Source organism: Drosophila mojavensis, unplaced genomic scaffold, assembly GCF_018153725.1.
Source record: "Drosophila mojavensis isolate 15081-1352.22 unplaced genomic scaffold, ASM1815372v1 contig_49, whole genome shotgun sequence".
Lineage (NCBI taxonomy): Eukaryota > Metazoa > Arthropoda > Insecta > Diptera > Drosophilidae > Drosophila > Drosophila mojavensis.
In genome coordinates this window covers 3138971-3165540 of record NW_025318872.1, presented here as the reverse complement: position 1 = coordinate 3165540, position 26570 = coordinate 3138971, and the positions used below count along the sequence as shown (strand labels likewise).

General features: G+C 43.1%; 1 protein-coding gene across 9 annotated transcripts in view; it reads left to right on the top strand.

The window, feature by feature from the left end:
- LOC6578020 (protein sickie) overlaps positions 1 to 26570 on the top strand; it is a 299838-nt gene that overhangs the window by 270943 nt on the left and 2325 nt on the right. For 8 of the 9 annotated variants that reach the window (XM_015165951.3, XM_015165950.3, XM_032729136.2 and 5 more), the window contains one exon: positions 24563 to 26508. In XM_015165951.3, coding sequence (XP_015021437.1) covers positions 24563 to 26508 — 1946 coding nt within the window. Of the gene's footprint in view, positions 1 to 10299; positions 11866 to 24562; positions 26509 to 26570 lie in introns of all 9 variants that reach the window. The other variant, XM_015165953.3, reaches the window with a different exon arrangement.

Here is a 26570-nt window from a genome sequence, read left to right as displayed (position 1 = left end):
AAGCCCCCTCAAAAGTGGAGCCCAACTGTCTGGGCGAGTTCTTTGCTTAGCGCATGTATTTGGCATTGCTGCGTGTGTTTGCATAGATTACATGTAAATATTTGGCCAGAGCCAACAGCGAGCACCCTGCGCTCACATTTCGCTGTGGAAATGCCCAAGCGTCGGCAGACTTAATTAATAGGCAAATTTTACACTGGGGCTCAATTGCTTTGTGTCCCAAATCGTATCGAGCCCGTCTCGACTCCGCCCCGGACGTAGGCTAATGACCCGAAGGCCCAGCGACAAATCGAAGTCGAATCGACTGAGGAGCTCTTACCTGATTGACACTGGGTTGAGGCTGGGAAAACTGTGCGGCAGCCTCTTCGAGTCGTGTTTAATTGAGGTAAACCCGGCGACAGCCGAGAGCCCAAACAATATTTCAATATTCTTCTCGGTCTGCTAAAGGAAGTGAATGAAATGAAATGGAATGAAATGTTAATTAACAAGGCAAAATACTAGGGTTAAAGAAAGAAGAAAACATTATGGAGCAGCTAATGATGGAGCAAAAAGGGAAATGGGAAAAGCCGATAAATTTACTATTATTCTAAGTATATAGAGGGAGGAGTACAAGAGTCACGCGAGCAAGGGTCTTGCACTCTTTCATTGGGAAAACGTATAATTCTGATAGGCGACTCTGAGGATGCTCGAGGAGTATAAGAGAGGCTAGGAGAAGGAAAAGATTTCTTACTCTAGAAGAAATTTGAATATATAAATAATTTTTGTACAATTTTTCCCTTTCTCTATACACATCAATTAGGATGCTAGAGAATAGAGAGGGTTTCACAGGGTCTAGAAGAACGCTAAGGTTTCATTCACACTCTATAACTAGATTTTTTGTATTATAAATACTTCTTGCGCAATTTTCCCTCTCTCTAAATACGTATACATACTGAGGATGCTGAAAAAGGAGGGACCTGTTTCATTCCCTCTCCATATATACATTTCTAAAGATTCTGAAGAAGGAAAGATATTTATAGGGAATATACGAAAGGAAAGGTTTCATTCACTCTCTATAACTAGATTACCTTTTGCTCTAAATACTCCTTTGCCACTTTCCCAATTGAAGTCCTTTAGCGAAACTAAATAACAGCTGTCACAACAGGTCCTCCAGCAATATGATATTGTGCATAATTCCCGGGCTGAGGCATGAGTGGCATGCACTCGAGAGCTGATATGATAATTACATTAAACTTGCAACCCGTTCGTGTCTGAGCCGAAGTGTGTGTGTGTGTGTACACACACATGTCTCCTGCTGTTGCATTACACTAATTAGCTCGACAAACGTCTCAAGGTTGGCATTTACCTGCGCAGGGTTGCAGTTTGACTAATGGGCTGCCTGCTCAGCCACGCGCTTCAGCTTGCAACATGTTGCCGCTGCAGCTGCTGCCGCGACGTCTGCTCGCTTTGCCACTCAATAAACAGTCATTATCAGCGACTCTCCTCACCTCACCTTTATAGAATGTGCGCTGTCGCACCTTTAAATGGGCCAGGCTCGACGTTTAAGAAATTGACGCAGCTGATTGCTGACGTGCCCCTTGCCGCAAATCAGCTGCAGCCAATATTTTGACTGAGCTGCGACAATTACGCCAACTGGTTGCACTTGAAAGCGCAGCTGCTAGCCCTTCATTCCAGCATCTGCAGGCGCCCCTCTTCAGCTCCCCAGCTCCACTGTTCTTCAGTTTCCCTCTTGCATTCTAATGACTTTTCTCGAGCTCCCTTTTCGTTTTCCCCGCCAGTTCTGGGAAACGTCAGGCGGACAAACAGGCCTCGTCTCTTATCTACGTGCCTTCCATTTAGTGTCTCAGTTTCCATGGAAGACAAACGCTGCCTCGGTTGCGCCTCGAAAATTTAATTATCATTATGCCATATTATCTGCTCGAGATTCTAGATTCGTTCGGCTGCTCGCCAGCCCGACGTTGATTAATTTACAGAAATTTACGACACACATCGGCACAAAAACAATATATATGGGAGCATTGCAAGAGTTTTATCTTTAAGCTCGGCTATCCTCCATTTTATACGTAGTAAGATAATGAATGCATAATATATAGCAAAAGTCTTCCTAGCTTATTTTTGGTCTTGAATAGACTCTTTAGGGAAATACTAATGGAACACTTTCTAGACTTTTTTTTTTTGCTTTAACTTCACTTTACTTATTCATATTCTTCATACTCTTTCATTTAGCTCAACTTAAGTTTAGCTCTCCAAATACTTCTATGCCTGCATATTTTGCCATTCTCAACATTTACCCACACCAGTGTTGGTTAATCGGGCAGGTATCTGAAGTATCTGTTTACATACAAATCTCTATTGCTTAACTGATTCTCATTTCATTTTCCTGTTGAACTCATTCCGCTTCCCTTTGGGGTTTTACTATTTCTTCAAGCTCTCATCGCACCATGTGTTCGTTAAGACTTGCAACACTAAGTGGAGCCAGTGTTGTTAGACATTAGACAATGGCAACACCAGCTGTTATTTTACTTGTTGTTTCCGTCATTGTTTGCTATTAAAGCCCAGTGTCCAATGCAAGGCGCATGTTAAAGAAACATAAACAGCGAACGAGCGACCCCCTAACCCTACACCTAGCCCCACGCCGGGCTTAAGCACTTACCCAAAATAAAAACAAAAAAAAGCAGCAACAAAAATAAGGAGAAAGAGTAGAGAAAAAGTTTTTCATTATTATTATTGCCCACGTTACGAGATGGGGGGCTGCTGATATGGGGGAGCGACCCATGGCTGGAGACGACCCAAAAACTCATCAGCATAATCAACAAAGCACTGGAGACCTAGCGGGGCTGACAGGCTGTGCTGAGGCAATGTTGCATGCAACATGCGCAAGATTCGAGTGATTGCTGCCTGACAGCACGTTGAGAGCGCAGCCGACGAGTCGGCCTGCAGTTGCATAGAATATACATACATACATACATATACAAATGCCGAGACAGACATGTAATAATAATTGTGATTGTTGTCCGTCAAGTGCATGAGCAGTCTTTGATGAGTCCAAATATAAATATATGTATATATATACTTATATATTTGGGTGTATGCAGTTGCAATTAGTTCAGTCTCTGCTCAAGGACTGTCCCCTCTTGATGCATCACATGTGCCCAGCTGGGCCAAGGGTTCATCAACTGCATTCATTATCTTAAGCATTCAGTGGACAGTCGAGCGAACGCGCCGAGGGCTTGATAAATTGTTTCTTGACGTGATTTGTGTGCAGACCGCTCTGATACGCTGCGATGCGATTCATTACAATTCGATTTGGGTCTCTTTCGATTAGATTTCTAGCCCATTTGCTTTACATATGTGTGACCCAAGCCAAATCAAACCCTAGCCCGGGGCCAGGCCACCGTTTGGTGTATGCAAATTTATGTTCGCCGCAAAACGAAAGCAAAGTCGCTTTTCACATGTTTATTTAAAGCCCGATAGATGCTTTCTACACGATTAACACACTGTCCGACATACACAGACAGACACCCAGACAGATAGATTGATGTATGTGCTGATATCTCGATATCTGTGCTGCGATTTCCAATGCATTTTTCTTTCGAGTAAATCAAAAACAGACTTGTTTCTGAAATGAAATTTGATGGTAAAGTAGAGCGTGCGTATAAAGTCGAATATCGATTGTCTGTTTGATGGATGATCAAGAGTCGTTCAAGAAATTCAGTCAACTAAATAGAACAAAGTTTTGTACAAACAAAATGCAGAAAGAAGTGTGAAAACCAATTGAAGTTTTTGTAAAACTATTAATTCCATGCATTCTTTGAATTCTACTTTACGATAAAAATATGAAAAATGTTTGATAAAGATAGATAATATTTAGGTATTTGCCATAAGCTGCAAAGAATTTGGTTTTCGATAGTGTTTTATTATCTTTAAGCAGCTTACAAATGGGATTTGAGTGCTCAAGGTTAAAGTACTTTGAGATAAGCTGAAGATCTACACGGCCAGATATTGGGGATTAACATATTATGATACCACAAAACATGTCTGCTACTTCCTATCAAACTACAGACACATTTATATTACGTTGTCCAGACGTAGACACGTCTCTCATTTCTAACTCAAAATTCACCTGTATCAGTGCGAAATTTGTAAAAACTAGAAGCTGACATTAAACACTTGATATCTTTGCAGTAAAAAGACCTCATTTAATTTGTGTTGTGCAATAGTTTTTATTGTTCTCCGTTGTTTTTTGTTGTGTATCAAATGCCAGCGCTCCATCACTCACTCAACTGCGGCCTCATATAATGTTTCAGCAGCGTATTTTTTATTGCCCAGCTGCCCAGTTCGCAATCTTTAAGATGCATTTAGAGCGCAATTCAATTGCAACTGCCACACAGAGCTGGCCTGGGGCTGGAGCTGGGGCTGGGACAGGGGCTGGGCTTTTTAATTAAATGCATTAAGACTGCTTTATGTGACGCACCGATGTAGCTGCATTCACTTGGCACCGTCCGCTCACGTTACACAGCTAATGCTGCTGCGGCAAGCTCTAAGCCCAAATTAGACTCAATTGTTTATAATTCCCAGTGGCTGTCAAGCGGCACTTCGGCTCGTCTTCCACTCAAGGAAGTGCCCAGCATCAGCATCAGCCCCAGCCTTCGTCTCGCACTCGATCTCGATCTCAATTTGGATTTTATTAAGAAACTGGTTGAGTTGACTTTGTTGCCAAAGCATCCACCCGCTGAATTCACAGAAATACTACAGCTCGAGCGGCTTAACAGCAGCGCCTCACAGCAGGTTTCGTGTCTAATTAATGCAGTTCCACAAAAAAATAAAAAATAAACTCGATAGTCTTTGGGTCGCAGTCGCGCCCTTTTGGCTTCACTTTTTATTGAATTTTTGCATAATACATAAATATTAATATGTATGTATACATTTTTTCATGCATCATTCTGCGACGATCGAGGCTCGCTGATAAGCACGAAAAAATCCAAAGTTTCATCTATAAATACATAATAAAACATTGTTATTTAGATTTTACGAGTTTATATTTATTTAATGACGTGCATGAAATATTTATTATTTTTTTAACATGATGTCATCTAATGTGTTTTCCTTTGGAAATATATACAAATATACGAATGTGTGTGCGTTACATTTATATGAGATCTTGGCACACACCTCGCCAACAATTATATTAACATTAGCTCTGAGTGCGCCTTCTTCAGCAGCAGCAGCAAAAAACTTACGCATTCAAATCGAAACAGCAACTCGACCCAATTAAATTGCCTTCAAGACGACTTTAATGACTAAAAGAACGAAGCAAACAAACACTCGGCTGCTTGTGGCGCTCACAAGTGCTTTTTTTCTGTTCCTGCTTAGAATTATTTTTTAGCTATCGAATATAGCTTCCAATGACTTCATTGGAGCAAGCCAAAATTATTCTTAGACACAAAATTCATTGACTCAGAAGATAGATTGTCTCAAAAGACAAAAGACAGAACTGATGCATTAAAGTAACAATAGTTATTAATAATTAGTCAGAGATAGGGTTGGGCATTCAATCTCAAGTCTCAGATCTTGACTGTTCGTCTAATGGAGCTCATATAAAGCAGACGAAGCATTTCCCCAAACAGCTAAATATAGGAAAATTAGAAAGGGATTCACTAATACATATGATTCACTAACTTGAGTAAACTTGTGTGAAATTCATGAAAATACTCCACAAATGATTTTGACACCTAACTTTAAAGTAAAAACCATTTTAAGTTTACATATTAAAACTAGATGATAATAAATAGAAATAACTAAGATTAATCACCAACTTTGCTTAATCTACAAAAATAATTATAGAATATTATATTCTTTTCAAAATACTCGACAATTTAGAAGCTTGAATATACCAGATGCTAATACTAATTTAAATCCAAAATATGCCCATACCTCCAAAAATATTTGCGAATCTGCTTGATAAGAGATAGCGTAAAAAACATTTGCTGTATACATTTTTGATTTGTTTTGTTTTTTAAATACAATAAAAACACATCTGTCATGTTCTGGCTGCATACTTTGTGAATCGAAACTTGAAGCAGTGCGACACAGCCTTGAGTGGGGCTAGCTGTCAGAGACATAAAAACCCCTGCGTAATTCCCTCGTAATGCCGCTGGCGCTGCCCCGCGCGACGCCCTCCCTGGCGGATCTGACATGAAGCTACTTGGCAATGCAGTTGACAGCCTCGCTTTGATTATTTTTGCGCATTTGCTGTGCTTTAATTCTCAACCAGTTTTGACATTGAATATTTAGAATTTCATTTTGTTTTGCCATCAATTTGTGATGTTGTTTTCGTCAGAGTTTTGCCAACAATTTGACAGGCCGAATGGCTTAAGAGCCGCAGCAAATAGCTCGGGGTTTACTTAAGTACTGTAGTTTCTCGGCCAGAGCCACATGTCTGCGGAGCTCAAGTCTGAAGTGGCGAGCGCTTTAATCGTGTCGCAACTCATAATTCATTTCATTTCCTGAATACATTTCGCTGTCATTTTATGCGTTGGTTGATTTTGTTTCTGTTTTTTAACACATTTTGCTATTATTTTCCCATTTTCCTCAGTTTTTTGGTTTTTTTTTCATCTTGTGGCAATTTCCTTGTGAGATTTGGCGCAGCTGATAAGCAGCCACGTCTAGACTAGAGACTCTTTTTGCTGCGGCCCACAGAGAAACCTAGAGACAGACGTCGGCGATAAGCCGTAGCACTGCCGGGCCCTGCCCCCTAGGCCAGTGGCTGTCAAACTGCAACTCGTTAGCGAAAGTTTTGTCGATTGGGAAGCTGCGCAGGAAATTGCATTTATTTCGCTTGCCTTTGAGCTGACATTTACCAGGCCAGACAATAGACAGACAGGCATGCCAATGGAGCAGCTATTAAATGCCAATGCACATTACACAATAAAACAATAAACAATGAACCCTGCCCGAAAATATTCGAAATGCAAAATGCAAAACAATTAGACGCCTACGTGACTTCGCAGCCGTCGAATAAACTCAGCTCGAAATGCCAGATTCGCCTTCGATTTTGGCAGGCCTTGAGTTGGTTTGACTATTGACAGCTCAGAATTGATTTGATCCATTTGCGCATTTTCAGCCACGTCGCAGTTTGGCATGCACTGCGCTGCTCTATTCGATTCACACCATAATGGCCAACATCTATGTTTCTCTTTCTTTTTGCTTTGTTGTCTTGGCTTTGCCATCAATTTTAGTAGCTGCCCCAATGGCCATAGCTCAATCTATTGTTGCAGCTGTCACGTAGTGCGGCAAAGTGCATGTCAAACTGTGGGCCACAAACTGTACCCAACCCTGTTGAGACATTTTTTTGATGCATCCATAATTTCTTTGCAATTTACAAACTCTATTGTTCATATTATTTGCTAGTTTATCCAATCTAGTAGTTCATGAACTATTCACTCGTTCGTAAAAGAGTCGTAGTAGGTATGATTTACTGAACGGCTATTAGGTTATAGATCATATAGCACTTGAGGTATTCAATCAAATGAAACGTTCATGAACGATTGATTAACTCAGCAACGAACTTTGTTTATTTGCAATTGAACTACATCTTTTGCTGATCACCGAACAAGTTCATTACAATTAACAGCTCAATTGAACATATTGCGTTTTCTGTTCTACACTCGTTCACAACCGACATTCACATTTTCGGATTTGCTAAAATCAATAATCAAAAACCACTTAAAGCAAGTTCTAGGATAAACCTGAGAAAACCCTATAGTATATACCAAGTATCATATAACATTATCAGCATGATTATATATTCTAAATGCCAAGTCTTCGGCCTCTCAGCACTTTGTCTTCCTTTAGAGATACTGAATGAAGAATTTGCTTCAAGGTGCATATGCACAAACCCTATATACTCTATTCCCACTACGAACGAGTATAATAAAATATTAGTTTTATTTATTTTTTAACTTCTATATAACTTGGATTTCTCCAACAGCTATCAAGGCCGCTCTATAAAGCACCGTAAGCTTTCTCTTTGCCTTGAGCCTAGCTCGTGGTTTAATCGCTTCCTGGTTCTGCTCGAGTGCAGCCCGCATATCGTTTGCTTTTCAGCTGCCAACTTTATGAGTTTCAGTTTTTTTTCAATTTTTTTTTTATCAACCATTTGACACTTGGACTGGCAGAACAGGCACTTAAAATGTATCTATAAGTACGACTCTGTCGGCCGCTGTCTCTGTGTGAATGTGGATGCCATGTGGCGGCTGCTTTGCTGCGGCTGCACCGCAATTCCATGCCACATGCCCACCACTTGTTGTTGTTGCTGCTGCTGCTGCTGGTCATGCTGTTGTCAATTGGTTTGTTAGTTTGACTGCAGTCGTTGACACTTGAAAGGGAGCTTCAGTTCAGTTGGGTTCGAGTTCGCTTCGCTTCGGTTTCTAGTTCTGGCTCTTTCGCAACTTGCGGACTCTGCTGACAGACATGACTCGAGTCATGTTGTTGTTGTTGTGCAATAGCAGCAGCAGCAACAACAGGAATAGCAACATCAACATCAACAGCAGCAACAACCACAACAATAATAGCAACTGGCAATTGCAATAAATAACAATGTTCTAATGTCATCAACATAAGCTGAAGTCTATTGCCTTGTTATCGCTCTCTCTCTCTTTCTCTCTCTGACTGTCTGTGTGTCTCGTTCTATTGCTTTTCTCTCCAGCCAGCTCATGTTGTTGCTGTTGTTTTTTAGCACTGCGTGAATTGGCTGTAATTGTTTTGATTGCAGTTCATTGCATGTTCTTCACACAGCGCTCTCTCTCTCTCTCTCTCGCTCGCTCTTACTCTGTATCTCCCTCTCTTTCTCTTTCCTGCAGCATTCGCCTCTGTCTGCCTCTCTTTAATAAAGAGCAATTTTAATTGTTGCTGCTGTTAAATACTTCAGCTTTGCCAATGCTGTAATTGTTCTACATTGATGGAGTTATTAAAAAAAACTACTCAGACATCGTTAACTGCAGTGGTTCATAATTCAAAGACAGTTATTTTACTCGAGTTGAGAGATGCGATATGAACAGAAAAAACACGAGCCAAAGACAGTTTTCTCTTGCAATATAGATTTGATATACGATCTTGATCTGTGGGGTGGGAATTACATTTCGATTTTAAGCTATTTACTTTATATATAAAGATAGATTTTATATGAACGATCTACAGATACATTTCTATTTATCTGAGATAAGTTTGTAGCTTCAGTTAAATTTGCCTTTATCTTAAATAATCCAAATGAAATCAATTGTTTTCAAAGGATTTCTATATGTTGCACTGGAAATTAAGCTTCATTTACTTTTGTTATGTAACCATCATTTTTTTTTTAATTTGAGACGAATATTTAAAGATAGATTTATAGATTTACTTCTACATATATCTCTTGAGACTTTTTCATTTATGTCCTTCAATTAGAGAAAGATTTGTATGTTTGTTCATCTGATTTTTGTATATTCTACAGATCTAATATATATTCAATAAGATCAGCTGTACTTATTAAACGAAACTGCTTAGTGAGACACCCAATGTAATCAGGCACAATCATAGATATTTCTCTTTTCATATAGAGAGACTTGTATATGTATGTGAATCTCTGTTATTTAAATGCCTTGAATACAACTTATTTGGTTGACTCTTAACACATTGCTACAGTTTTGTTTCAAAAGAACTCAGTTTCACATCTAAAGGTTCATTTGTTAACTCGTTCATGTCAAACAGGCCATAAAGAGTACACTTAAGACCTAGTAAAACCTGAGTTTTGGAAATGTCTAGCGTGAGGCCTACTCCCAACTCTTGCATAAATCCCTTGCTCAATAGTTCATTGCTTTAGTTTATTTCCTCGTTAAACAATTGACACTCACTTTGCCTTGAGACGCTCTTAACACGCGCTTTTGGCCCTTTTCGTGTGTTGGCTCGAAATGCTTTCAGCATGCCATTCAAAATCTGACAACTCCTCGAATCCATTAGATACGCTCCATTGTTCAAGTACATACGCACATACATACATATATATGTATTTTTTTATCTGTCCGTCAATCAAAGGCCGCTGGCATTCAGTCATGTGAAATGGATGCTAATTGGGCGTTAATGAAAAGCTTAAGCCGTAAAACTGAAACGAGAAAAATAAGAGTATTTAGCCGACTTCAGAGCTGAGCTGCACTCAGCCCATTATGTGGGCGTGGCTGCTGAAGCAGGTTCAATGCACGCAGCTTCGATGCGTGGCATCAATTAAGCATGATTGATGCAGCCTTAGTCTCTTCTATCGACCCCCAGCAATGAGACCCCCCAGGCGCAGTACAAACACATATGAAACTGAACAGAAATAAAGTGAACTTCGATTAATCAATGTGCCCCGAGTGAAAGACTAAATCGAAGACAAACATGAAAATCCAATGAAAACGAGAATCAGTGCCAACTCGAACAAGCCCAAAGTCCAATCGAGAGCTGAGCCCCACAATGTCCGCGGCTAGTGCCAGCAACCGCCCACCGACCTCGCCGCTCTCGACGCCCCTCTACGATGGCTATGCCACGATACGGGCCCGCGGGCTCAGCCGCTCCCGCTCCATACGCGCCGCAGAGGCCACCGAGGCGGCGGCCGCTGCTCAGCCGCACGAGCTGCAGCTAGAGCGCAAGCGCACCGTCTCGCTGAGGAGCAGCTACAGTCGCAGCTCCTCGCTGAGCGGCAACGGGGCGGAGGAGATCTACGCGAGGGCCAAGCCTGTGCGCACGCCCATCATCGGGGACCTGGAGCCGATCTATGCGAGTGCTACAGCAACAGCAACAGCAGCAGCGGCGGCAGCAGCAGCAGCAACAACTGCAGCGGGTTTCCGGCCTCTCTCGGATGCCTCGAGCTCCTCGGGCGGCGGCTCCATGCCCTGCGACTACCAGAGCGTGAAGAAGAACTCGCGCTTCTCGCTCGACTCGCTGCAGAGCAGCGCCACGCCCAAGACGCCCGACTACAACACGGCCGGCGAGGAGGAGCACATCTTCCTCTACACGGCGCCGGCGAGCCCCAAGCGCCGGCTGGACAGTGGACTGCGCAGCTCGTACGACAGCTCGGAGCGCGTCTGCTACTCGCCGCTGCCCAAGATCAGCTTCGACATGCAGGAGCGAGACGGCCGCCAGCAGCAGCAGCAGCAGCGAGCCGCGCTGCGCCACAACTCTGTGAGCTCTGCGGGCAGCGCTCGGCTGAGGCCCATGACGCTGTCGCTGACTGAGGCGTCCAGCTGTGGCTCGCCCACGGGACTGCCGCCGCCTGCGCCCGTGCGCCGCGAGAGCCTCTATGCCAAGCCAAAGATCTACGCCACGCCCACGCGGCCGCCCACCACGAAGCGACTGAACCTGTACGAGCTGCCCATCGTGACGCAGCGCAGCAGCAGCACCGACCACCTGCTGGAGCGCTCCTACACCAGCCAGAGCCTGGCCACCATCGATCAGGACGAGCTGCTGGTGGTGCCCACGGCCATGCCCATGCTGCCCAGCGCCGTGGACCGCCGCTACCACACGCTCGGCCACATGCGCGTGAAGAGCTTGGCGGCTGGCCTGCACCGCAGCATGGACACCCACGACATCAACTCCGGCTGGCCCGCGCATCCGGGCAGCCACAAGTCGGCGGGCAACATCTACGCCTCCGCCGATGCGGCTGTCAGCGATCTGAACCGCATGGCTCCCGAGTACATGGATCCGCTGGACTTCAAGATCGGCTGCCAGACGACGCTGCGCAGCCGGCCGCTGATACCCTGGTACGAGCTGGCCATACGGCGGGACTTTAAGCGGCAGTCCTGCCCGCCCATGGGCGCGTCTCTGACGTTGCCCACATCCCCGCAGCTGAATGATCAGGTGAATAAAACTATCGATCATTGCAATGATTGATAAGAGCAAACGAAAATAAGAGACAGACACTGACACAGACTGTTATCGATAGTATGATGTTTATCGATCGTACTTTCTTTGAGATTTATTGACTTGACATTTCTATCATGCCTGGCATACAAATACAAATACTTTTCTCTAGTTTTTACTTTAATTGATAACTTACCTTTTTCATTCATAGCTACAACGTTATTTATATATTATGGAAAAGTATATATCATTTTTAAGTCTCAATAGGTACAGACATCACTCATATAGAGTTTGACGATAACTGTTATCGATTTATTATTATTGCTTAATTTAAAGGAAGTGTATTTATTGCTCGTAATAAAACTGTTATTTATCGATAATCATCGAAGATAAAATAATGTGATGCATCGATAAGTGCTGCTCGAAATTTCTTGACATTATTAGAAGCACAAGGACAAACGCCTTTTCTTTATCGATGAATAAGACTCATTTTTTATACTAGTTAAAATAAACCTATTTGTAGTCACATTTACTTCTATATATACATATATATACATATATGTAGCTTAAATGTAGCTTCAGAGGGAAATCGCATCTCTAGCGTTTTACTGACTTATTTAATCATTCCATTGATACAATTGATACAGACACAAATATTTTCTATTCTATCACTCGTTCGCTTTCGAAATCCATGAGGAACCTTTTGCCACTTGTGAGTACATGAAATGTCTCATTGAGTTCATTGCATTAGCTGGCAAGATGCGTTGGCTCTCAAACCCGATTGTCATAGTTATTTGTTCCATTCGAACAATGCCAGCTATGCATTGGCTGTGGATACTACTTCAGCTAGCTGGCTGGTTGGCTGGCGAAGAGAAACGCAGTTGGCATCAACTTGGCCATGTGGCCTGTTCCTTGTTCCTTCTTTTGCGAAATGCAGCAGGCATAGCTCGTCCGGCTTTGGCATTACGAATGCAGGCAGTGGCGCATAAGGTAAAGCAATGCGAGTGGCCAACGTCCACTTGTCCGGCTGTCCACTGTCCACTGTCCAGTGTCCACACGTCTGTCCAGCTGTCTTGTCAGTTGCCGTTAGACGCGTTGCCCACTGATTGATTTAATAAAAGTTGCATGAGCCTCACTCACGCCGCGCGCTTCGTGCTGCCTGCCTTTGGGCGCGACGAGAGAGCACTTCAGCATATTAAATAAATGAGCCAAGACGCTGGCCATTTCCCTGGCAGACAAACAGTTTGGCCAGCACTGGGCTCTGCTGATTTTAATCCTGCATCCGCTCTGGTTCTGGCTGTGGCTCTGGCTCTGGCTCTGGCTGCAACCAACATCTGTTGGCCATGTCCAAATCTGTTGACCTGATTCGCAGAACACGCAATTGATATGTTGTCCAAGCTAAAATCAGCAGCAGCTGCCTCAGTTTCGCTTGCTATCTCTTTCTAACACGCTGCGCAACATATGTTATATTTCAACTTGGCCCAGAGTCTCCGTGCAGTGGCAGCATATATTTTTTTTTTTTTTTCTTTTAATCAAAGCTGATTCTAAAGAGTTGAATAACAAAGTGCATTTCGTCAGTTGACTGTTCTATCTGATAGCAATGTCCTATCCTTTTATTGCTCCACTGTGCATAATGGACAGTAAAGCCCTCTCAGCTGCCGCTCCCTCTTCAATGGTTATTCATGAATTGACATATCGAAAATTTGTATTAATTAAGGCTTGAAGACTTGGTAAATTATACGCACAAACTTCCAGAAATGCTCGAAGCAAATAGTACAAATTTCAATCCTTTTCTTCCTTTCGTCAGCTATAGGCTAGGAATAGCCCAATAGCCAACCTATTTTCTTAATATATTGAAATGAATGAAAATGAATTAGATTTTATTTAATCTTGAGCTACAGTCGCAACGATCATTATCGATTATATACCCCATATAACCGATTTTAATTGAACTCAAAGTACAACAACAACAGCAACAATATCAATGTCTATCGCCAATTGCGGGTCCAATCAATGTCAACTTTCAAAGCAAATAAAGTTGCCAATTATATATATAGATATCTATATATATTTTATATACCTACTTTAGATTTTGCTGCATTTGATTTGGCGCGTTTTAATGCTGTTTTTTTAGGCTTAGCCAGTTTTTTGAAGAGATTTTCATGTTTATTTATGAGCGGCGCTCGACGAGGCTCAGCAGCTGCCAATTTAGCTGGTAACTCGAGGCGAGGCGAGACGAGCCGAGTCTTTGGCTTTGGCTTAAATGAAAAGTGAAATTGGTAGCTTGATAGCCTGGCCAGATTGCCGGCGGTCGTGTGAAGCGATCACGTCTAGAGAAGCCTGACTGCAGCTACAGTTTGAGCTGCACTGTGCCACACACACGCCCGGGCAGAGCTCGATGAGTTCAGCAGTTCAATTGGCTCAAGTTGAAGGTCACGCGTTGATTGCTGCTAATTGATAGAAGGAAATTAACATATTTGGCAATTATTAGCAGCCTGACGTCTGCCAACATCAAAGTTGAATCCTACAGCTGATTTATGCGATTTTGATTGATCGATGGATGGGTCACAATGGGTTAATAATTCATATTACACATAGGCACAAATTGCGCCAGCAATTGATTAAATATCTCACTTAAATGTAGATGGGTGATAGCGCGTGCAGTAGAAATAGGTTTAAGAATGTCGAATGTCGAGTGATGTAAATATATGACAAAGAAAGAGCACGATGAAGGGAGATTCATCCGCGTATGTCTAAAATGTTTAAGAATAAACATATGTTTTTCTAATAATTTTCATTAATATATAATATATTATACACAATGTTGATATACAATATTTCATGGTATTAATGACCCAAAAAACAAGTTGGTAAAAAACTAAATTTAACGCAGGAAATAACTCTAAAAATATCTGCGTTATACATCTAAATTCAGTTCCTCAAATCGTTTCGCAAAATACAAAATAAATACAAATAAATAAATATTTTAATTTTTTACCATCAAAGGAAATAGGAAGAATGTAAAATTATATAGAATTAACATTTTTAAAACATTTACTTTAATGTTATTTATTTATTTATTTTATTTTATTTTTGTTATTCATTTATTTCATTATTTAATTATTTTTTTATTATTGTTGTTGTTATTAGTTTTATTATTATTATTATTATTATTATCATTATTATTATTATTATTATTATTATTATTATTATTATTATTATTATTATTATTATTATTTATTTTATTTTATTTTATTTTATTTTATTTTTTTTGAGATTAAAGCCCAAGCCCAATAAGGCTAACATAATCTCAGATAAAAACAAAAAAATAATTAGATGTTTAGATTGTATAGAAAGAGAATTAATAACAATCTGCATTGATCCCTTTTCCTCCAAGTTTCATATGAACTCAGTACGAGTTGCTCGTGGATCGACTTAAAGCTAAGCCAAATACTACTTGTGTGAGTACAAGCAACAAAATGCACTCAATTATAACTCAAATATCTATTGTAGCAAATATAATTAAGAGGTTCACCTTGAAGCGGATGCATAAGGCTAGCTGTAAAATGGCAATAAAGCTGCCAGCCAACTGTCGAGCTCTGCTAGCGGCTCTTCCTTCTCAGGCTGATTGGTGCTCCGGTTGCTCGAATCGTATCGCAGAAAGAACAGCGTGCATAATTAATAAACAGAACTTTGAGCAACAAATTGGCAGATTTATAGCGAAGCTCCTTGCTTGGCTTAAGTAACTCGTTAGTTTTTATCTCTTGACATCGCTTATTAAAGCAAACGCTTGATCAGCGAGATGTGGCGATTGTGGACAGCCTGTCTGCACATGCAACGTGAATATGTATACATACAGATATAGCTGTATATATCTTTATGTATATGTCATTTGTATCTCTTGGATAGTCGTTATAATTGCCATAAAGCAACCCGCTGAGCGCTGAGCACTCGCTGATTGACGTACTGACTGACTGAATGACTTACTGCCTGTCTGTCTGTCTCTCTCTCTCTCTCTCTCTCTATCTCTCTTTCTTATCCCATAGTTTCGGCGGCTTGTTTTTGTCAAAGGCAACATGACAGCAACACCTGATCTATGCGCTGTTTTTTCGTTCGGTATCTGTATTCTGGTATTTGGCTATCTGAACATGGTTTCTGAATTCTTTCCTTTGGCGCAGTGGCAGCCTTTTAATTTATGACAAATGCAATTTGTATCTGCTTAATTCATAAATATTTATTTCGAACAGCAGCCCGAACGGGGCCACGTGAGCCGCCGTTGCAGCTCACAGGTGTCTTAGCTTATTTACTTTTCGTTTTTTGTTTTTGGACAAAAACCTGTTTGCAGAGCAGCTGAAACTCGTTTCGTCTGAGCTGCTAATAGAGACAAAGGTCCGACTCGACTCTGGGACAGACAGCGCGCCTGATGAAGCTGTTCGGGCTGCGCTGCTCAGGCCACAGGACGAGCTCGCTTTGGCGGCCTCCCCAAGGAAATCAGCGCAAGCGAAAGCAAACTCAGGCAGACGGACAAACAGAACAACAAAAGCCAGAATCAAAGCAGAAAACAAACAACAATGGACAAACAGAAGACACCGAATGAGCTCCGCCTCCTGCTCGGTGCCCTCTGCTAAGCAGATGAATAAAGTTTTATTCGATACGAGGAACGACGTAAAAAACTACGCATTGAGAACTGGTCGCGGGGCGCAGTTCAGTGGAGTGTTCTCTGAGGTTTCAGTATGTTCATTTTAAAGCACACACACACAGACATATACACACGTCTTGCTGTAATCCTGAACGTGTGTCTTTTGTGGCTTCCGGTCTTGAAATCGAATAATCAATAAAACAAAGACAAAAGCAGAGAGAAAACTGAAGAAATCTGAACAACGCGCTCTTCAATGGACATTGATCGTGTCACAGAAAAACAGACGAGTCATGCCAGAGGGCGAAGGGGGGGAAGAAGGCAAAGAGTTGTACAAGAGGAAAATATGAGGGGGAAAAACTGAAGAGTTTGTATATTAATGAATGGAGGGGTCTTCGAGTCGAGTGCAGGTATTAGGGGCTAAGTTGAGCATTTTACGATGCAGCGTAATATAGAATATAAATGGGAACATTTCTATTTCGGGTGCCTCTGCATGCAAAACTCACTTGAAACTTAATGAAATACAATATGAGAGCTCTCGAATTTGATTTTATAGTCAATTGCATGAAGCACTTATCGAGGCGCTTCGACGGAAAACACTTTAGGAATTCCAGTGCATTGGAATTTCCAGTCTCTGTTATCCTATTAATTGTCCATTAGCACATCTAATCTATGATGCAAGACCAATCCCCAAATGGCCATAAATTATGCATATTGAATGTCTAAATAACATGAATGCAGCATTAACTCACAATCGCCTCTCCTGCTTTATCTTTATCTTTACAGGTAAGTCTCGAGACCAGCATCGATTTAAGCCACACTTGGGGGTATCGTAAGTAGTTGTTGTTGGGCATTAGCCAAATGGCAAATTTATCTAATGCCAAGCGAGCCACGAAATTGCTAAAATGAGGAATGAGAAATCAGAATGGAGAGTGGAGAGTGGAGACTCGAAGAGAACTGCACAGCAGAAGCCTTGTGCAAATAATGGATACTGCAATCTTTGTCTTTCACCAGCCAACCTCTGTTCGGCTCGAGATCAAAGACAGAGCCAGAGATTGCCTCTGCGACTGCGACTGCGACTGTGGTCCAGCTTGGTGTCTGTGGTGCCGTTTCTCTCACTTTGAGCAAAATCCAACTCCAACTCCAACTGCGACTCAGACTTCAGCTGCCCCGCAGCGGACAAGATCTTAATGATGATTTGCTATTTCTGCCCGCTCTCTGTGGCTAAAGGCTTCGATTCGCCGAGCTCGTCCAAGTGGAAGCGATGCGCATGTCGCCTCAGCATCGACCACAGTCGGCAGCTCAGTCGTAAACAATCGCGTTGGATTAGTTTGTTAATCAGTTTATTATGTGGCGGCAACTGTGTTGTGATCAGCTTTTGACTTGGCCATGCCCAGCACACAGACAGAGGGACAGACGGACAGAGGGGCACGCAGGCAGGCAGGACAACTCAGCCAAAGGCAAACAGTTTCCGAGGCGTTGCCCAAATGCAAAATAAATGAAGTCGAGCGGCAAATGGCAAAGCGAATCAATGAGAAATTCACAAATTGAGATATGGGCATCACACAATTTACATGTCTGCAAATCAAAAGTGCATGAAATATTAATTAAAAGCCAGCTCAGAATTATTATATCGTTCCGAAGCAGTTTCTGAAAAATTGACGACGTGAAGATAGCAGCAGATTAGCAGATGGATAAATTTAACATGATTTTTTAATTTGCAGAGGTACATTTTGATATCAGCTTTTTATATTAGACCCTCAAGTCCTTGGAAATCGAAAGAGTTTTGCAAATATTGACGAGGCCAGAAGCAGGCGCAATAGATCCCATACAGTATAAATATTCTGCATCAGGACGTTGAGTTGAGTCGAAAGAGCCATGTCCGTCTGTCCATCCAACTCGAAAACTACAAAAGCTAGAACCTTGAAATTTGGCATACATATGTATAATATTGTACTCTATATGAGTCTTTAATTATTATTCATAACCATTTCATTTGCCGTTTATCGATAATAATCTGTTGTTTTATTTTATATTCGAGGACTTGCTGGAAATGAAAAATATGTGAAGATAAATTTATTCAAGGGATTCCTCTAAGAAATATATAGACTTAGTATACTTTTCCCTAATCGGACAGCTCTCACAAAAGCACTCCAGTTCGTTTAAGCCACCCTCGCTTAGAATTCTGAGTTCTGTCGATCGTTTAGTACACTTAAAACCCTTTTCGTTCGCTATATGCAGTGCTAAGATCCCAAAGTCTAAATAGACATCAGTTAAGGCCCCGCAAATATCTTATCTAATCTAATGCAGTTGCGACATGATAATTATTGCGATACAAGTACATATATATAATAAATATATATTTATAGATTAACTGCTTGCACTTATCTAACGCAACGCGCTGAAATTTAAGTATACTCATAAAAGATACCACATATAAATTTACGAACGTTTCTCTCAGACTCGAGTCTAAGAGTTTTCCAATTTTCCAATTTTCCACTTGTGATTCACTACAGAAATCAATCATATGAGATGTCTTTATCTTTGACGCAAGGTCAAAGTGATTAGACCTCCTGTGAATAGGGAAAGAGTTTGGCTTGAGCCGATGACCTTCATTCGTCATTAATTATGGAAACTTTTGTAGTGAAACTTTCACTTGGTGAATTTCCAGAGCCACGCCCCTTGCATAATACAAGCGAAAAGCGGAAAACTGTTATAGTTCTTGGGCAAACAAATGTCAAGTGTAGTTGCAGTTGCAGTTGCAGTTGCTGTTAATGTTGCTGCTGCTGCTGCAATTGTTGTTGCTGCTGCTGCTGCGTCTACCAGGCATAAATCATTTGAAAAGGTCAAAGTGCACACGCCTACGTGGCATGTTGTAGTCAGTGAGGCCACAACACATGCTCGCCGGATGTCTGCAGCAATTGTCAAGTGGTTGTCGCTGCTGGCTGCTAGCAACATGAACATGATTTATGCACGCCAGCAACACCAAACAGTTGCTGTTGCCGGCGACCCACTTAAGCAGCTACACTAACTATGCGGCTTATCACAAGTCGCCTGCTATCTATGGCTGATACGAAGGCTATCAGCAGCGGTGACTTGTCGCAGTTAGCTGAAAACTTGCAGACCAAAAAGAGAAAAGATGGAGAGAGAGAGAGACAGAGAAAGAACAAAGTTAACAAGTTGTTGTTGTCGTTGCTGTTGCCATTGAACTTGAACTTTGTGTTGTGCTGTCTGCAAATTGCAAGCAATAAATTAAACATTGCAGCAACAGCAACTTTAACAACAACAACAACAACAACTCCCCCGCCAGCGACTTGCACAGCCAAATTAAAGTTGGCAACAATTGTTTGTTGTTGTTGTTATTGTTGCTGTTGCCTTTGTTGAACTTGTTTAGCATATGGAGCTCTGCACAACTGACTTTCCATATGCCTTCGTTCTCTCTCTCTCTCTCTCTCTCTCTCTCTTCTCTTCCACTCTCCATCTGTCTCTCTCGGTCACCCTCTCCCTCTTTGGCTAACATTGCCCGTCGAGGCGTAACGCGTTTCTTTACGCTTCGTTGCCATCGTTGTGCTAATGAAGTGCTACAACAACAACAACAACGACTGCAGCTGCAGCTACAACTGAAAGTGCAACTACAACTGCAACATTAGCAACAAACAACAATCGCAACATTGCAGACAAAAAACCACACAGTTTGAGAGCAACTTCATATATATAGTTGAGCAGCAACAGTTGCTGAAAGAAGTCTCTCTTTGCAGTTGTTGCTGCTGCTGCTGTTGTTGCTTTTGCTGCTGCTGTTGTTGTTGTTGTTCAGCTCAATTTGATGCCCTTCCGGTTGTAGTTTTTCATTGTCAATTGCGAACGTTTCTCTTGTTCCACAAATTATTTATAATTTTTCTGATTGCTTTCAACTTTCTAAGAGTGGCCAGCGACTCGACAAGGTTGCCAGATCGTTGTACTTATGAAGTCGCCTTTAACCCGCCCCCTGAATTTTAAACTCTCTTCCCCCCTTTCACTGCTCCATATAGTTGGCATAATACTGAAAATAATTAGTATGCGTGCCATTTCGTGGTGGAAAAGGGAGATCCTGCTCCTAGCAGTGTTGCCAGACTAATTAAATTATGCTTCACTCTCTGCGATAAACGTGCTGCCACACTCCAGCCCCACATAACAATCAACAGCTCTGAATTAAAGAGCCACGTGCTCGACTCTAAACAGCATCCTAGATAACCCTTCCATGAGCTCAGCATCCACAGCTCCCACCTCAAAAACTTTGCACATTTATTCAGCCGACTCACGTATGCAGGCGAAACATAAAAATTGATTACGGTGCGTATGCGTAATGCCACCAAGGGCACGCAACAATGCCCCACAGACCGCAAGCGAGATGCCTAACGGGATATATCACAGCTCTATAAGAGCATATATACCTCTATATGAATATCTGGCTATGCGAGTTAACCTCTCCACACTCCAATAGAATTTTATGGCATTTTATTCTACAATAGCTGGCGATTCGTGCCGAATTCCGCTTTGTGCTTTGTGCTTTGTGCTTTGTGCAAAAGCAATTAAAGTGAATTATCAAACAGTTTATAAAAATGGATCGATAGCTGCGCAGGGAAGAGTCCGAGGCAAAGTAAACAGCAATAAAAACTATTAAAAATGAGCTCAGCTCGAGCTGCTTAGGCGCCGACCTTGAACTCTGTCAACAAGTTGAGCTCGAGAAGTGGCCCAGAGCTCAGTTGGCTGTGGCTTCGGCTTTAGCTTTTCATTAACTGATTTATACTATATAAGAAGCTTTTTTGCGCTGTGCTTGAGCGTGTCGACTCGCCTCAATTTGCATAAGCGACACGCAAATTAAAATGTGAAACGTGTTAGATGCTTATCAATAAACGAAACATGGGCACGTAGTCGAAAGGGGAGGAGGGGGGGCGATGCGATACAGAAGTCGCTTTTGGTTAATAAATAACTGCGATAGCGTTTAGTCAGCGTCTTCCGATTCGCTCACAGATTCAATTAATGAAGCGGGGCGTAGCTCTATACAGATAGTTGAAAAGCTGGCTCAGACTCGATGATATCATGCAAGCAGCGTGGATTATGAATTTCCTATGAATTAACCACATGCCAATGCTAATGTTAGTCAATTAACAGCCAGCTAAATTTATGCAAGATCTACGAACCTATTCACAAATTGTTATTAACTTCTTAGGAACAGTTTTGTGGAAAGAGAAAACCTATCCCTAGCTGTTTTGTTTTTATCGGAAAATCTATATAAGAAGAACTGCATCTTGTTCAACTTGCTGTCAAATTAAACGGATCAAGTCTAAACTAAGCTAAAGCAGTTTGAGCCATTCAAATGCCTCTCATTTGTCTGCCTTTGCCTGGGTGAAACTTTCTTTTGTATGCTCTTCATAAATAATGTCTCCGTGCTCCAGCGACAATCGAAGCTAATGCGTAAAGACATTTAACTTGTTTCCCTAACTCAATTACTTAATAAGTCGAAGGCTGCAGATGCAACCGGCTGTCATTAGTTGGCTTCATTATGCATTTCCCTCAGCTCATCCATTCAATGATTCATTTGCTCGCTCCCTCAGTAGCTATTGATGCCACTCCAGCATTAGCTGCTGCTGCCTCCTCCTGCTGTCTCCTCCTCCTGCTGTCTGTTTTTGCTCTTTTCTCCCTTTTATCGTCTACCCTTCGACGGCAAATCACAATTACAACTTCCGCGCTGAGTCATTTTATACAAACACTTTATACTCTGCTTAGAGTGTGCAAAGCGGGAATATCAGTTTATCAGATGATTTGACAGACATCAATATAATATAAGATATATCACAGTTAAAACTTATCTTAAATTGCAAAGCACTAAAACTATAGCTTCAAGTATATTTTACAAGTTTGCTCTGATTCTCTAGAGAGAGAGAGAGAGAGAGGGAAGAAAGCAGTCAGTTTTTCGTTTACTAATTTCTGACTTGCCTTTGCAGCACTATTAGAGCTCATTAGGTTGATGTCGTTACGGACTCATTGCTGCGCAGCTCTTTTCACTCTTCACTCTTCCCTCTGCCTTCTGCACTCTGCAGTTCTCTAAGCTTCTCGCTGCTTGAATTAATGTGCTCAAAGCTGTTGTTGCATTTCGCTGACAAAGTGACCTCGCCGCCAACGCCGAGAGCCATGAAGAGCGCCTGGGTCACGTCGCATCATAAAAAATATTTCATGAACTTGTGGCCGGGCAACAAAGCAGCCAACTGAGTGAAGTACGAGCAGAGGAGCTAAGCAGTTGGCGAGCTGAGGAGCTGGGCATTGCTTCTAATGCTAGTTTATGACACAGGTGTCTGTGGAGAGGTTCAGCGAGGGTGGGCTGTGAAGGCGGCGAAGGAAAGAAGTTTTGAAAGAAGTTTTTAAAGCTGCGCTTAGAGACTCAGACACCAGGAGTCATGACTCATGAGTCATCTCTGTCCTCAGACATCAGACATCAGTTGTTGCTGTTGTTGGTGTTGGTGTTGTTGCTGTGGCTGTTGCTATTGCTGTTGCTGGGGCTTTTGTTGCTGCGAAACCACTTGCATATCAATCAGGGCTTAAAATGCGATGCACGATTGTGACGTGCGGGCTGCATAGCTGCGGTGCAAAGGGGGGACCTGGGACGGGGCACTCAATTGCGATGATGAATTATCGATGCAACAAGCACTCAATGTCCCGCAAGCCCAACTACCAGCCCAGCCACTTGCCACACGGCCAAACAAATTTTGGCTACAAGTTAACTGAACTTTGCCAATAAATATAATTTTTGCAGTCTTTGTCTGAGTCGTCTGAGTCGCCCAATAATTTGGCAGATGGCCTGAGTCTAATAATATGAATATATTGTTACTATAAATTGCAAGCAATCATTGTCTCCATTCTCTATTCTCTGCCGCTGCCTGAGTAGTTGAGTGAGTGGAAAAAACGTCGCCATTCGAGTCATTCACGATTGGAGCTCAACTTCAGTTTATATCAAATCCAAGGCGAATGCGATGAACTTTATGTGTTGAACGTAAAAAGTAATTAAATCAATGATCATCAGACACTGAAGAGTCCAGCTCTGTCTTATTCGCAGCTATTTTGCTAATGCTTTCAACTGCAACCAGTTGCACATTGCGCGATTAAAGCAAAGTCAACTTAAATCTGACGACTCGCAGCTGTATTAATCATTCATTTGTTAAACGAACTAAGTAATTTGTTAACGAACTAAATAATTCTACCTCATATAAAAGTGATGTGGCCAGGCCTATGCTAAAAGCCTGCTCTGCTCTGGCTATAAAATGATAGTAATTATACTTGTAAATATATGTTTATATTATTATAAATATTAATATCATATTAAATCACATATTATATCATCCAGTTATGTAATTTACAATAACATTGCGACTTGGAGTTTAATATTGACAACAGAATTTATTGAGTAATTCAAGATTTTCAAATCGATTTAAAACGATTTACAGATTTTACCTTTTTTAACTTTATTACCTTAAGAATACATGTAGTTCAGGGTTTGATAAAGATGAGGAAAAAAGTAAGGCCTTTTTCTTTTCATTTAATAATTAATTTATTTATTTATATATTCTTTATGTATTTATTTATTATGCTAATTTAATAATTGAAATAATAATAATTTAATTGAATTTGTTTTTCTGGAAATTGAAAGTCAGTTATATTTTTATAAAAGACTCTCTCCATGTGAGAACTAAAATCATTTGAACTGCATTTTCTATATCTCAATGAACACATCCATGTATTTCAATTTCAAATATTATTATTATTGCTCAAACTAGCCGTTATAGTTATGTTGACATGTTTGAATACCATTTGTCCATTCAAGAACTTCATAATGATGAAATATGATTGATTACTAATTGATTTTCGAAAAAAGATATTTTCGTGGGATTTCTCATCGAGGCTTAAGTGGAGAATTTTCTATTTAACTATATATTTGTCTATTCAGTAATTAAAAATATAAATTAACTAATTGTAAGCAATTGAGAACCTAAATTGAATGTATTCCTTCTCTCCTGTGTTCCCCAGGCCCATGTGGTGTCTGCGTTCGAGCAGTCGCTCACGAACATGACGAATCGACTGCAGCAGCTGACGGCTACGGCGGAGCGCAAGGACGGGGAGCTGACGGATATGCGGCAGACGATTGAGCTGCTGCGCAAGCAGTCCATTCAGGCGGGCCTGACCACGGCGCACATGCAGAGCATGGGCGTCCAGACCCAGGGCCAGACCCAGAACGAGCTGATGCTGCAGCAGAAGCCGCCGCCAGTGCCCGCAGCGAATAGCCGCGGAGGCAATGCAAATGCAAATGCAAATGGAACTAGCAATGGCAATGGCAACGGCAATGGCTTAGGATTGGGATCGGGATTGGGCATGCAGCGACAGCACAGCACCGACTCGATGTGCTCGCTGAACTCCATCAGCTCGGGCTGCTCGGCGGCGCAGGACAAGAACAAGGCCAACAAGAAGAAGGGATGGCTGCGCAGCAGCTTCACCAAGGCCTTCTCCCGCAACGCCAAGATCTCGAAGACGAGCCGCCATGTGGGCCAGCACCATCAGCAACAGCACGAGCACGGCTCCGGCAAGGCATCAGTGCTCAATGGGCACGGACATGGCCATGGCCATGGGCATGGGGAGCCTTTGGGCTTGGCGGCCTTGGCCACGCAGCCGGCGCCGCCGCTGCCCGTGGCGAATGCATCCAGCAAGCAGAGCAGCCCGGCCAAGACGGTGACCCTGATCGACAATGCGAAGCCCATCGATGCCATCGACGGGGAGGATCACCACGTGGTGGAGGATCTGAAGAAGCAGCTGCGCGAGAAGGACCTGGTGCTGACGGACATACGGCTCGAGGCGCTCAGCTCGGCCTCCCAGCTGGAGAGCCTGAAGGACATGATGAACAAGATGCGCGCCGAAATGATGTCGCTCAAGCAGAACAACGAGCGGCTCCAGAAGCTGGTCACCAGTCGCTCGCTCGCCGGCTCCGAGGCCAGCCTCGGCCAGGCAATCAGCCCGAACGGCTCGCTCGGAGGCGGTGCCGGCGGCTCGGATGCTTCGCGACGCTACTCGCTGGCCGATGGCAATGCGCGGCCTCCCATGGAGCTGCCGCCCCGTCTGACCGAGGAGCTGGAGGAGGAGTGCATGCCCCCAGCTCCGGCACCAGAGCCACCACCACCGCCAGCGCCCTGCGCCCCGAACGGCGCAGCGCCGCTGAGTCCGAATACTCACATCGACTTGACTCCGCCGCCGCCAGCGCTGGAAGCTGGACAGCTGAGCAGCCCGGTGCACATGGCCAGCTGTGGCGCCGTGGAGGAGCTGCCCGATGTGTGCGACGGCAAGAAGATAGCCATCGCCTGCTACCTGGGCCAGCCCGAGTCCTTCGCCAAGTACTGCGAGGAGATGCTGGAGCTGGACGACTTCTATGCCAACGGGGCCATCATTGCCAGCCACGAGGCGGAGCAGGCGCAGGGCCAGGCGCAGGGGCCGGGGCCGGGGCCGGGACAGGTGCAGCAGGGCGAGCGCCAGGGCAATGAGTTCGTCATCGCCTGCACCTACATCTCGGGCAAGACGACCTGGCAGAACCTGGACTACATAGTGCGCAAGACCTTCAAGGATTACGTGGCTCGCATCGATCCCGGCACCAATCTGGGCCTCAACACGGACTCCATTACATCGTACCACCTGGGCGAGGCGAAGCGCGGCCCCGAGATGGGCTTCCCGGAGCTGCTGCCCTGCGGCTACATCGTGGGCAACGTGAAGACCCTCTACATCTGCCTGCAGGGCGTCGGCAGCTTGGCCTTCGACAGCCTCATTCCACGCAGCATCGTGCATCGCTACATTAGTCTGCTCACCGAGCACCGACGTCTCATCCTGTGCGGCCCCAGCGGCACGGGCAAGTCCTATCTGGCGCGACGCCTGGCCGAGTTCCTGGTGGCACGGGCTGGCCGCGGCAATCCCTCAGAGGCCATTGCCACGTTCAAGTGAGTAGTCGTCTCTCTTTCTATCCTCTGCATGACACATGCTAAAGAATCTCTCTCTCTCT